The following is a 14456-nucleotide window of genomic DNA, read 5'->3' as shown; positions in this document are numbered from 1 at the left end:
TGGTAATGGAAGATTGGCTCCAGAGCTCTGGGCATTGGCCACAGTTGGTTGGGTCAGAAAATATCAAGTGATAATGACAAAAAAGGAAAAAAGGTTGCAACTGATCACCACCCGCCAGGAGGAGGGACCAAGGGCGGTGTCACACACAGTGGTATCTGTGATTTATTCACTGCACCCGTTCCCCAAAGGCTCCACCCTCCCCACCTCAGCAAGAGCCTCCCCTGACCCCCGATGACCACGCCCCTCCCATGGCCCGCCCCCACCACGTCCCGGCCCCGCCCACCCACGCGCCGCGGCAGCCTCTGTCTCCGCCCGCAGGCCCGGCCTCCCGGCGGTTGCGCGCTCCGCCCTCTCCCTCCGCGCTCGCGCGCGCCTTCCCCATCCCACTGGGCTCTCTCCTTTCGGGACGGTTGGGCCGCGAGCCTGTTGGGGCGGGGCCCGCAGGAGACGGTCGAGCCAATGGGGTGCGGCGGCGGCGGCGGCTGTGGCGGTGGCGGCGGAGGCGGTGGCGGTAGCGGCGGCGGCTGGGTCGGGCCCCGACGGGCGGCGGCGGCTGAGGTGGAGGCGGAGGGAGGCGGCGGCGGCGGCCGCGGAGGGGGGAAGATGGCGGCGCCCGTCCTGCTGAGAGTGTCGGTGCCGCGGTGGGAGCGGGTGGCCCGGTATGCAGTGTGCGCCGCCGGGATCCTGCTCTCCATATACGCCTACCACGTGGAGCGTGAGAAGGAGCGGGACCCCGAGCACCGGGCCCTCTGCGACTTGGGGCCCTGGGTGAAGTGCTCCGCCGCCCTTGCCTCCAGGTAGCCCGGCTTGGGGGAGCGGGCCGGGAGCGGCAGAGCGGGGAGAGGGCGGAGGCTGGGGGTGGGGAGCACGCGCCGGGAGCTCGGGCTGGGGGGGCGGCGGGAACCGGGCCGCGAAGGGACCGTCGGCTCTGCAAGCCTGTCCGGGGCCGGGACTGTGGCCCGTGGGCAGCTCGAACCCGGGCCGCCGGGCAGAGGTGGCGGGGCCGCGAGACCGGCGAGGAGGGATGAGGTGGCAGAGTGCAGCTAGAAGCCGGAGCGGACCCGGAGCAATTGGGCGGCCGGGGGCCGGGTTGGGAAGGAGTGAGGAGAGGGCTTCGCGGAGGGTGGGTCACTGCCAGCTTGACAGATGTCCTGGTTCTCGTGGGGGAAGCGCGTCCGGGTTATGGGACCCTGCCCGAGGGAGCTGGTAGGTCAGTGGCCACCCCTTGTCCAGGATCTCCGCTGCCCGAGGCTGTGCTGCCGCCGTGGGCTTGGGGGACTGCATTTCCCACTGCCTTCCCGGTGCTAGGACAGGTGTTTCCGTGGTCAGGCCTCTTTGTACTCTGCACCGCTAATGAGAATTTGAAGACTTTTGAGACGGTAGCATTTGCGGGCAAATACGAATTTGACCCTTCTCTGGAAAAGATACCGGCACTTAACTGATTTCTTGGATTCCCCCGCATATATATCAATGTGCCCGGGATGTGGAAATGGCCAGAATTTGGGTCCAGTTTGAGCCTAATTTGAGTAAAAAATGAGTATGGCTTGTAAATGATGTTTTGAACATTAGGGTGACTTATAAGCATTGTTGATTAGTGTAATGGGATATCCATAGAAGAATAAAAATACACGCATTGCCAAACTGGAGAAATTGGTTTGTTTGGCAGAGAATTTTAGGTTTTCTAAAACGTTGTAGTTGATTTATCTGTTACATTTTATTTTCTGCATTATATCTTCCTAGGCAAGTTACTTTGGGGGGAAAAATTGCATCTTAAAAGTGGCTGCTGCTTTTCTAATTGAGGAGGGTTCATTTCAAAGAGTAGCAAAAGTGATAGAAAGGATGTCAGAATTGAAGGTTACAATTTTAATAAGAGACGTACTGTGCTTTATATTTCAAATTTGTTAACAGTAATCACATTTGAGCAGTTTCTTCCTCTCGTGTTGATCTGTAGATTGCTAGGTAGACAGTAATATATAGCTTACTAGTTTATTCTGACCTACATATTGGTGATTACATGAACAAGCTAGCACTGGAGTTTGTCTTGTTACTATTTACAAACTTCAGGCTGCCCATCTTTTCCACTTAGACAGCCTTTTTCTTGGACCAGGTACTCTTGTTTCATTTACCCTTAAACCTCAATAGTCATCATTGTTGCTACATTAAACATAATGCATTTAAAGTGTAGGTATCAGGTAACAGTTAAATTTTGTCAACGTAACAAAAAGCTCACATTTGTTCTTGAGTACTTTGAACCAGGTTAAAAGATTATTAATAGACTCTCAGATTCCCTTTGAGAACCACTGAGTGTATTTTATGCATTTTTATATTATTTTCACTGTCGATTGGAAAGGACTTTTATACATAAAAGTACCTTGCACCCCAAGTTAGTTGAGTAAATACATAATGAAACAAATACATAATGAAAAGACTATCCAGCAATATATTTCAAGTATTTAAAAAAAGGAGAAGTAAAAGTAACAATATTTGATTAGTATAAAATTTAAGCAGAATTATTACCAATTTTAGTTTGGAAACAGTGCAATCTATAATAAATATAACTGAACCTGTTATCATTTGGGCATGGAAAGAGTGCTCTAGGTTACCCAGACTGTATGTTTAATTCTTAAAAGTGACATTCCTTTAAAAAGTGTTTTTGAACAGTGTAATTTACAAGTGTAGACTATAAATACTTTTAGTTATGTATCCTGCAAGATCCAGATTTTTCTGCTCTTTCTTTTTAATAAAGCACCATAAAATAATGTAAATAGCATCAAGTAGTATATTAAAAATATATGTAAGTATATATAAGTCTAAAAATAGGTCTCTTTGTAGTTTTAAATGTGAATTTAATATGTTGTGACCGAAACTTATGTTAATTATGTACATAAAGTATTTAAAATTTGATGCTTCCTAAAGGAATATAGGTAAGAAACAAGACTTGGTAATAAGAGGAGTAAAAAGCTTATTTGCCATTTACACAATAAAATTATTTTCAAGAAATTTATCCAGTTTGATCAGCCTGTTCATGAACTTGCAAAAATCATATGTATATCTACTTAATTATTAAATAGAGATACAGAAATTTAGAAATTAAAGCGTCTTGTGTCTGATTTGTAGACCAGTTTTCTTTTGTAGATAGAAGAAACATTAAAAATGTTTATTTTGTCAAAGTGAAAAAGGCTTTAAATAAAAGCAGATTATTGAAGACCTCAAGTAGTTATTTTTATGTGGCTTAAGTATTGATTGCCATTTAGCAGTAGTATTAAAAAATGTTACTATCCTAGGAAAAAAGTTCGAGCCCAGGTTTCAGTGAGTAGTACTGAAAATAAGGGATGAGAAAAGTTAAGTGATGAAAAGAATCCTGAGGAAGGCCCTCTACCAGAATCCGGCATTAACTCATTTGACTTTGGATTGCTGAAACTCACTTTATTGTCATTTCTCAGTCCTTATGTGTGCTAATCCAAATAGAGATTAATGAGAGAATCCTGAGGGGGTCTCTCCTGTGGTGGGGGCAAAGGAGAGAGAGAGAAAGAGAGATTGTGTGTATGTGTGAAGTCCTCTAGTCTTTCGGGCGTCATCAATTTCTAAGGGAGCAGTTCCCAGGCTTTTGGGTTTCAAAAGAAATATTTCCCCCAAACTTAGGGGGCTGCAACATAGTTGCCAATTTTTTTTTTTTTTTTTGCCTGGTATAGCCAAAGAAAAAAGCAACAATAACCCATGTCACCATCACTTCATTTTAAAATGGGACATTACTCAAATAATTGGAAAGAACAGACTCAGAATAAAATACCTTTAAATTGAGTCATTTAGCTTTATTAAAAAGTTTTTCTTCTCCTTGTTTTTCCTCACTTTTATATAAATTAGTAAAAACTGCTGTAAATCTGTAACAGCCCGCCATTCAACATGAAGTAACTACTGTCTCGTACAGAGTTCAGTTCCAAAGATTCTCGGGGGGCTTTAGCTTTGTCACTTGAACTTGGCCTCAAGCTAGTCAGTTATCTTCATAGAGCCTCATAGCTTCGTGTATTAACTGGAAATACTAAAACCTACTTTGCCAGATTGACTAGTAGGATTAAAGGTAATAACATGGAATACATACATGAATGACATGAATGAAACCTGGAACAAAGTATGTACTCATTTACAGCTATTAACATTGGAGGTGTGTTTTTTTGCAGTGTCTGATAATAAACACCTCTAAGTATTATAAATTTCTTGTTTTAGGTATTTTAGTCATTTATATATTTTAAGTGTAAATCGTTTTCGTGTTCTGTATTCACTCTGTGCCATAGTATAAAAACAAAGTCTATTTAAAAACAATTTCACAACTGTGGCAAGAGAAACAAAATAATGTGCAGAATATTCTTTCTAGGTATCTCCTACAAGTTACATTAGACCTCTTCTGAGTAGAGTTTTTGTGTAAAAATAGTACAAATCATCTTGAAAGGTTAATGGGCTTGACAATTCTACAGTTCTTAAAACTGTAATAAAGTATTTGAAAACCATCCAGTCCTCAAAAAGTTGCCTTACTTTGTAAATTGTTGGACTGGTACTTACCCCGTGTCAAAAAAAAATGCCATCTGTTTACCACCCCTTCACTGAGATCATACATTTTTAGAAATAGAATAGAACCTAGAAATCTTTGCTGATCCTCGTTTAGTGCAGCCAGACTCAGAGATTAAGTGACTTGCTTAAAGTAACACAGTGGCAGATTGGGACTAAAAACCTGGCTTCCTGAGTACTTATTTAGTTATACTCCCACCCAATCCCTGCCTCTATTTTTGCAGTTAAATTCTTACATAGGTGATATATTCACTGCTTCAAATTTGAAGATGCTAAACCACGTACTGAGAAGTCTCATTCATACTCCTTAGGCAAGATGTGTAGTTCTCCCTCTCCCTAAGCAGCCATGAAACTTCCCAGAACTGTTTTATGCGTATACAAACATATATATGACCATATTATTCTCCCAGTTTTTTAAACATAAAATTATGTTATATATTCTGATCTGACCTTGCTTTTTTCTAGCATTCTTCCCATCACCATAATATTTGCAAGTGCTTCAATTCATATTTGGTGGAATGTTAATAACTACTAGAATGTAAAAATGTTCTTAGTTTTGACTAAGATGAATTTAATAAATAAAATAAAGATTATTTATCATTGTTTCTTGGTATGTAAATTTCAGATGGATTATGAATTAAGAATACAAGAGGAATAGCGTTAGCACAAAAAGGTGACTCTGGACTGCTGTACATTAGAGATAACTTAGATAATGCTACTCTGTGCTAGGCAGTTTTCCAAGTGTCTTACATACATTATTTAAACCTCATAACAGTCCTATGAGGCACATTTATCACCATTTTACAGATGAGAAAACTGAAGCACATAGAATGTGAATAGAACTTGATTTAAATAATACAGTGACGGAGACCTGATTCTAACCCAGATAGTCTGGCACAAGAGTCCAAGCTCTTTACCATTACTTTAAATTCCATTTAGGTCTAATATTGATTTAGTGATATCCATATCTGTTAAATTTTTAAAAATATATGAACATTGGTGCTATTTTTTTCACAACTGTATGTCAAAAATGCCTAGTTTGTATTATAGCTTTTACCTGTTTAGAGCAATCTTTTTAGAAAAACAGAGGCATTAAATACTGTGAAGGCTTAGTATTCAGAAGACAAGTTTGTGGAGTGTTTGCCTTCTAAGTCTAAACTTGGGGAGATTTGGCATGTCACACCTAATTAGTTAGCAGATATGTAGTGGGGTGAGCTATCAGGAAGACTTAGCAGAATAGCCAAGGAAGAAAGATAAAGTGGATCTAGGTGCCTGGAAGGGATGGTTGGAGAGGGGAAGAGAATTTGCACAAAGGTGAGGTAGCTCTTTCTGAGAGAGATGTTGAAGCACATGTATCTACTGCCCTTAGAGACAAGAGAATTAGGCAAGGGGTGTGGTGCTGGCTAAATCACACAGAACTAGAAATTTAAGAGATTAATTTCCTTGATTTGGAAGAACTTTGAGGGTACTCACAGGGAAAGGCAGGAAATGGTGATCATCTTGGGGGAACAGCAAATGGTCATATTTGAGGGTAACATTGATCCACCTGGATTGGGAAAGAACTGGAATCTAGAGCTTGGCCAGAAAAATGTAGAATGGCATTCTAGTAAACCACGTATTATTGTAAACATAGATAAGACTTACAAGCAGTAAGCCTTGGGTTTCTCTTCTATACAGTATTTAACTAGATTGCACTAGACTTTTACTAGGTTGTCAGTTTTCAGAATTCATTCCCCAGATTCCTGGTGCTGTGCACAATACAGTAGGAATTTTGTAAGCATTTTATTTATGTTTGAGTATTTTAAACTTTAAAACACTATAAACATTCATATATACTCATACATATCATGCTAAATTTTAACACATTAGAGACCATTGTTTTATAATGCCAGGTTATCTCAAAAGAGTTATGCTAGGTGAAAATGAAAGAAGTTAGTCTTAAAAGGGTACATATACTGTATGATTGCATTTATATAACATTAAAATCAGAAAATTATATAGAGATAAACAGATCAGTCGTTGCCAGGAGTTAGGAAATGGGGAAAGGGTGGTGTGTTTAAGGAAGCAGCCTGAGGGAGCATTCGGGGCAGGGAACAGTTCTATATCTCAGTTGTGGTTGTATGAAGCTACAAATGTTGTAAAATTGTGTAGAAGTGAAAGCACAGGCATACATAGCAGAGGAGTACATGTAAACATAAGTAAATTCTGTGCATTGTACCAAAGTCAGTTTCCTGGTTGTACTGGTTTATGCAAGATGTCACCATTGGGAGAAGGTTAGGTGTAGGTGCATGGGACTTTCCTGGGCATTTTTTTGCAAATTCCTGTGATTTATAATTATTTTAAAATAAAAAGGCAGTGTGCTGAGAATATTTGAGGGAAAATAAGCAAAAGGAAAAATACTAAAAGTCCATAATGCCAACACCAAGGAAAACAATCCTTAAAATAGTTTCTTGCTTTCTTTGTGCATATAGTGTGTTGAATTTTTGGAAAGACTGTAATTCTCTATTGGCATTTTGAAAATTCAGACCAGTGTTTGTTTGTTCACACAAAATTATGTAAGCAAATTCATTAGTATAGAACTCTCATTGCTTTATGCAGTAACATTTGAGTGCCTTATGCATAATGTCCTGATGTCATGATTAGAATGTTTTAAGATTTTTATTTTTTACCAAAAAGTTTCTATTGCCAAGTATTCTCATTTCTTAATAGTATTAGAGATTTAATTTAGAAGTGTTCTACTTCTTAGGCTTTCTGAACAGGTGTAGTAATATCCTCAGACAGCAGTAATGTACTGCTTTGGTTTTTTTTAATCGAAAACTTATTTGCAACTGTTAATCTCTGTCAATCAGGTTTTTCTTAATACTGTGCAATCAAATCTGACTGCCGCAATCATCCACAAGTTAAAATTTGTGTTAATCAGAAGAGCTTCATTGTAATTTGAGCTTTTAAACTACACTGAAAGAGTAAAATCCTGCTTTAATCTGTTTCTCATATTGCAGATCCATTTCATTTAGAAAAAAGTTTTAAAATAATTTTCGAGCCATTGGATTATGACCTATAATGTTTCTTTTGTTACTAGCATCCATAATTTAGGGGAATTTTAAAAATGTCATTTTCACTATTTTGTGATTATTGACCTTTTAAAAAACAGTCATTGTATCTGAGAAGTAAAGATCCATGGATCCAAAATAGATCTCTGGCAAAATAGGAATTAAAAATGTAGTATGCTCAACTCCATTGTGTTTAAGAGTTTGATTTATTTACTGTTATGCATTGTGGTACTAGTTAAGATGACAGACTCTAGAGCAAGAGTACCTGGGTTGAAATCTTGGCTCCATAATTTGATCTCTCTTTTGTCTTAGTTTTCTCCTCCATGAAATGAGGATAGTAATAGTGTATAACTCAGGATTGTTGTGAATATGAAGTGCACCAATGCCCCAATACCTGTCAAGAGTCAGCACAGCACTTGGCACAAAAGTAAGTGCTTATAAAACTTAGCTATTATTTTGTTCAGGTTGTGTTTCTACAGTTAAGTGATATTTATATCCTGCTAAAGCATAGTTACATAATTTTATAAGGCTATCTAAAATGAAATTTTTGTAAGTGGGGAAACTTTAGATATGATTAAAAATTTGGCATAGAAAAAAAACCTTAGCTATTATTTTAAAATGTGGTTAAGATCATATATATATATATCTTTTTTTCCTTGTTTAACATGTTACAACTATTTTCTCATATCATTAAAAATTCCACCAATAATATAAAAGAATATCAGGTGCCCTATACCCTTGCCAGTATTAGGCATTCTCATTTTTCAGACCTTTATCAATTTGAGATGTGAAAAATGTCGTCGTTTTGATTTTCATTTTTCCTGCAAACATAAGCAAGTTTTAATGGTTTTCACATGTTTATTAACTGTATTTCTTCTTTTGAGTCTTGTCTGTATAGATCTTAGAGTATTTTATATTGATTTAGACAAATGCTTTATATTTTTAAAGGATATGAATATTTTATATTTGTTTTAAATATTTTGCCACTTCAGTTCTATTTCATTACTTTTTGTAGTACATAGGTTTTTTTAAAAGTGAATGAAAATTGTAATTGTTTTTCTTGGCAATTTTTAAAAGTTTTTTTAAAAATGGTAGGTTTTGAGTTTAGAAGAGCATTTCACATTCTGATATCAGATAAATGTGTATTTATAAATTGTTTTAGTTTTGAAAAAAATTAAATTCCTTATTCATCTTGAGTGTAGCTTATCAGGTGTCAGATGCATCTGTAGCCTAATTTTTGTACAGACATATATTTAGTGGTCATTTGTGTTTCTTCTGGATATTGCCTGTTCATACCTTTGCACATTTTTCCTTCTAGATTGTCTTCTTTTTTTCTTGTTGGTTAGCAGTTCTTTAGATATCACAGTAGTTAATCCTCTGTTATAGGTGCTATACATATTTTCTCCTAGTTTTTCACTTGTCTTTTCATTTAAGGTATCTTTACTCATTTAGAAGTTTAAACTTTGTATGTGGTCCCATCTTTGACTAATTTGTAGCTTTTGAATTTTTTTTCTTTGATCTTGTTTAGCAAAATCTCTATACTCCAAAATTATTATTTTTTAAACTCTCATATATTTTGTTTGAAATTTGTTTTTATATTTAGCTCTTTTAGTTTATATGGAATTTACTTTTGTGTCTGGTGTGTGGTAAGTATCTTGACTTTTTTCTTAATTGATAGGCTTTGCCTGACTCCATTTAATGACTTGTGCATATTCAAAATGCCACAAGAATTTCCATATATATGTAGGGCCTCTTTCTGGATTCTCAGTTCTGTTCCAGTGATACATTTGTGTTTCCACACAATTCCATCTCCCCTGTGGCTTTATGTAATAAGTTTGAAACCTAATAGGGTAAATATGCTTATTTTCAAAATTTTCTTGGCTATTCTCATGTATGTACTGTTTCAGATAAATTTTAGAATTTATTTTGATAAGCTGTAAAACCAAATCCCATTGAGATTTTTATTAGAATTGTACTGAATTTAGAGATGAATTTGGGAAGGAGTCAACTTGCCCTCAGATCTTCCCATCAAGGAGCAAACCCATTGTATCTATTTATTCTGGAGTTGCTAATCTAATACCATTTTAACCTAGCTTTGTATGTGATTTATGTGGGGCTAGAAATTGAGAAACTTCACAGTGATGTTCTGGTCAGGGATCCCAGGACTGTTAGAATTCTCTTCAGTTTACAGCCACTGTTTTCAAGTCTACAGAGGCCCTGAGGGAGAGATTTGTATTAAATATTTGTACTTGGAAATAAAAAACCAAAATAAATTGTATTTTATTCTTAACTAGGACTTGGGCACCAAACTCCAAGATAAAAGACTAGCTCAGCTAGTTCACGTGGAGATGCTATTTTTTCTCAATCTATTCAAGTTTAATTTGTTTCAAACTGAAACAGGCCATGAGATAGATGGACCTTGTCCCATCTCAGTCCTCAAACATGGCTAGATCTTTCACTTGTGATATGAGCAAGGCCTGCTCTAACACTGCTGTTGGTGCTCAGGGCCATGTAACCAGTGGAAGCCCATTTGCCCTGGCTGACTGCTGATCTAGCTTTGGCTACCTGCCTTGGGAGTTTTCTGCCCATGTAGTAGGTTTGGCCCTGGCTCTCAGTTGGGAAAGAGAAAGCACTTTTGAAGTCTTCACATACCACTTCAGTCTCATGAAGTAAGAAGAAAAGTGAGATCCCACACCCGTGTGCTAACCTTTTAATTGTGAGTCTTCCCAGTAGCACACAGGACCAATCTGTGCCTTCAAGATCTGCCCTCTTCCTCCCTGAGGGTCAGGAAGAGGGGCCTTGATTCCTCACATGTAAAGATAACACAAACATTTTTAGCCATTCTGAGAAGCATTGATTTCTGTTAGGTTGTTGCTTATCTCAAATCAACCAGAAAGAGGTGGAGTAAAAACAGTCTTGCTGAATATAACCTTTCTTAACTGTGCATCAGCCTGTTGTGAGTGACTTATTACTCATGAGACGTTCTCTTCCCTTACTTAATGGTTCATAACGTGTCTTGATTTTCCTCCTACCACTTGCTTCCTTCTCAATTTTCTTTTTTTTAATTCTTTTATTAAGGAATTATTGATATACACTCTTATTAAGGTTTCACATGAACAAAACAATGTGGTTACTACATTTACCCATATTATCAAGTCCCCACCCAAACCCCAATGCAGTCACTGTCCATCAGTGTAGTAATATGCCACAGATTCACTGTTTGCCTTCTCGGTGCTACACTGTTTTTCCCATGACCCCCCCACACCATGTGTACTAAACATAATATGCCTCAATCCCCATCACCCTCCCAACCTGCCCTCCCATACCCCTCCCCTTTGAAACCACTAGTCCCCTCTTGGAGTCTGTGAGTCTGCTATTTTGTTCCTTCAGTTTTTCTTCATTGTTATACTCCACAAATGAGGGAAATCATTTGGCACTTGTCTTTCTACACCTGGCTTATTTCACTGAGCATAATATCCTCCAGCTCCATCCATGTTGTTACAAATGGTAGGATTTGTTTCTTATGGCTGTATAGTATTACATTGTGTATATGTACCACACCTTCTTTATCCATTCATCTACTGATGGACACTTAGGTTGCTTCCATATCTTGGCTATTGTAAATAGTGCTGCAGTAAACATAGGGGTGCATATGTCTTTTTGAGTCTCAGAAGTTGTATTCTTGGGTAAATTCCAAGGAGTTGGATTCCCAGGTCAAATGGTATTTCTATTTTTAGTTTTTTAAGGAACCTCCATATTGCTTTCCACAATGGTTGAACTAGCTTACATTACCACCAGCAGTGTAGGAGGATTCCCCTTTCTCCGCCTCCTTACCAGCATTTGTTGTTCTTAGTCTTTTTGATGCTGGCCATGCTTACTGGTGAGGTAATATCTCATTGTGGTTTTAATTTGCATTTCCCTGATAATTAGTGATGTGGAGCATCTGTTCATGTGTCCGTTGGCCATCTGTATTTCTTTGGAGAATTGTCTCTTCATAACCTCTGTCCATTTTTTAATTGAGTAATTTGCTTTTTGGGTGTTGAGGCGTTTAAGTTCTTTATATATTTTGGATGTTAACCCCTTGTAGAATATGTAATTTACAAATATATTCCCCCATACTGTAGGATGCCTTTTTGTTCTGTTGATGGTGTCCTTTGCCGTACAGAATCTTTTTAGTTTGATGTAGTCCATTGTGCTCATTTTTGCTTTTGTTTCCCTTGCTCAAGTAGATGCATTCAGGAAGAAGTTGCTCATGCTTATATTCAGAAGATTTTTGCCTATGTTGTCTTCTAAGAATTTTATGGTTTCATGACTTAGATGCAGGTCATTGATCCATTCTGAGTTTACTTTTGTTGATGGGGTTAAACAGTAATCCAGTTTCATTCTCTTGCATGTAGCTGTCCAATTTTGCTAACACCAGTTGTTGAAGAGGTTGTCATTTACCCACTGTATGTCCTTGGTGCCTTTAGCATATATTAATTGACCATATGTGGTTGGGCTTATATAAGGGCTCTCTAGTCTGTTCCTTTAGTCTATCATTCTGTTCTTGTGCCACTACCAAACTGTCTCAATTACTGTGGCTTTGTAGTAAAGCTTGAAGTTACGGAGCATAATCCCTCCAGCTTTATTCTTCCTTCTCAGGATTGCTTTGGTTGTTTGGGTTTTTTTGTGATTCCATATGAATTTTAGAACAATTTGCTCTAGTTCACTGAAGAATGCTGTTGTTATTTTGCTAGGAATTGCCTTGAATCTGTGGATTGCTTTAGGCAGAATGGCCATTTTGACAATATTAGTTCTTCCTATCCCTGAGCATGGGATGTGTTTCCATTTATTGGTATCTTCTTTAATTTCTCTCATGAGTGTTCTTGTAGTTTTCAGAGTACAGGTCTTTTACTTCATTGGTTAGGTTTATTCCTAGGTATTTCATTATTTTTGATGCAGCTGTGAATGGAATTGTTTTCCTGATTCATCTTTCTGCTAGTTCATTGTTAGTGTATAGGAATGCACACATTTCTGTGTATGAATTTTGTATCCCTCAACTTAGCTGAATTCAGATATTAGATCTAGTAGTTTTGGAGTAGATTCTTTACATTTTTTTTGTGTACAACATCATGTCATCTGCAAACAGGGAGAGTTTAACCTCTTCCTTGCCAATCTGGATGCCTTTTATTTCTTTGTGCTGTCTGATTGCCATGGCTAGGTCCTCCAGTACTATGTTAAGTAGAAGTGGAGAGAGTGGGCATCCTTGTCTTGTTCCCAACCTTCAAGGAAAAGCTTTCAGCTTCTTGCTGTTAAGTGTAATGTTGGCTGTGGGTTTGTCATATATAGCCTTTATTATGTTGAGGTACTAGCCCTCTATATCCACTTTGTTGAGGGTTTTTATCATGAATGGATGATGAATTTTGTCAAATGCTTTTTCAGTATCTATGGAGATGATCATGTGGTTTTTGCCCTTCTTTTTGTTGATGTTGTGGATGATGTTGATGGATTTTCAAATGTTGTACCATCCTTGCATCCCTGGAATAAATCCTGCTTGATCATGATGGATGATCTTTTTGACATATTTTTGAAGTCGGTTTGCTTATATTTTGTTGCGTATTTTTGCATCTATGTTCATTAGGCATCTTGATCTGTAATTTTTTTTTGTGGTGTCTTTGCCTGGTTTTGATATTAAAGTGATGCTGGCCTCATAGAATGAGCTTGGAGGTATTTCCTCTTCTGCTGTTTGGAAAACTTTAAGGAGGATGGGTATTAGGTCTTCAGTGATGAAGCCATCTGGTTCAGCCCTTTTGTTCTTAGGTAGTTTTTTGATTACCAATTCAATTTTGTTGCTGGTAATTGGTATTCATATTTTCTGTTTCTTTCTTGGTCAGCCTTAGAAAGTTGTATTTTTCTAGAAAGTTGCCCATTTCTTCTAGGTTATCCAGTTTGTTGGCATATAATTTTTCATAGTATTCTCTAATAATTCTTTGTATTTCTGTGGTGTCTGTACTGATTTTTCCTTTCTCATTTCTGATTCTGTTTATGTGTGTAGACTTTTTTTCTTGACAAGTCTGGCTAGGGGTTTATCTATTTTCTTTATTCTTTTGAAGAACCAGCACTTGCTTTCATTGATTCTTTGTATTGTTTTATTCTTCTCGATTTTATTTATTTCTGCTCTAATGTTCAAAATGTCTCCCCTTCTACTGACTTTGGGCCTCATTTCTTCTTTTTCTAGTTTTGTTAGTTGTGAGTTTAGAGTGTTCATATGGGATTATTATTCTTTCCTGAGGTAGGCCTGTATTGCAGTATACTGCCCTCTTAGCATGGCCTTCACTGCCTCCCACAGATTTTGTGGTGTTGAGTTATTGTTGTCATTTGTCTCCATATATTCCTTGCTCTCTGTTTTTATTTGGTCACTGATCCATTGTTTATTTAGGAGGATGTTGTGAAGCCTCCATGTGTTTGTGGCATTTTTCATTTTCTTTGCATAATTTATTTCTAGTTTCATGCCTTTGTGGTCTGAGAAACTGGTTGGTACAATTTCAATCTTTTTTAAATTTACTGAGGCTCTTACTGTGGCCTAATATATGATCTGTTCTTGAAAATATTCCATGTGCATTTGAAAAGAATGTATATTGTGCTGCTTTTGGGTATAGAGTTCTGTAGATGTCTGTTAGGTCCATGTATTCTAATGTGTTGTTTAGTGCCTATGTGTCCTTACTTATTTTCTGTCTGGTTGGTCTGTCCTTCAGAGTGAGTGGAGTGTTGAAGTCTCCTAGAATAAATGCATTGCATTCTATTTCTCTGTTTTAATTCTGTTAGTATTTGCTTCACATATGTAGGTGCTCCTGTGTTGGTAGC

At 38.0% G+C, this 14456-nt stretch overlaps 1 protein-coding gene across 3 annotated transcripts in view; it reads left to right on the top strand.

The window, feature by feature from the left end:
• Window positions 1–438: 438 nt before the first annotated feature.
• The window catches only part of VKORC1L1 (vitamin K epoxide reductase complex subunit 1 like 1), a 54837-nt gene continuing 40819 nt past the window's right edge, over window positions 439–14456 (top strand). The window contains exon 1 of one of the 3 annotated variants that reach the window (XM_073215239.1): window positions 439–797. In XM_073215239.1, coding sequence (XP_073071340.1) covers window positions 460–797 — 338 coding nt within the window. In that variant the 5' untranslated portion in view covers window positions 439–459. The remainder of the gene's footprint in view (window positions 798–14456) is intronic. The other 2 variants (XM_073215238.1, XM_037002618.2) reach the window with 2 other exon arrangements.

This window comes from Manis javanica, chromosome 10 (genome assembly GCF_040802235.1).
Source record: "Manis javanica isolate MJ-LG chromosome 10, MJ_LKY, whole genome shotgun sequence".
In the NCBI taxonomy this organism is placed as follows: Eukaryota; Metazoa; Chordata; class Mammalia; order Pholidota; family Manidae; genus Manis; species Manis javanica.
This window is presented reverse-complemented; position numbering and strand designations above follow the sequence as displayed.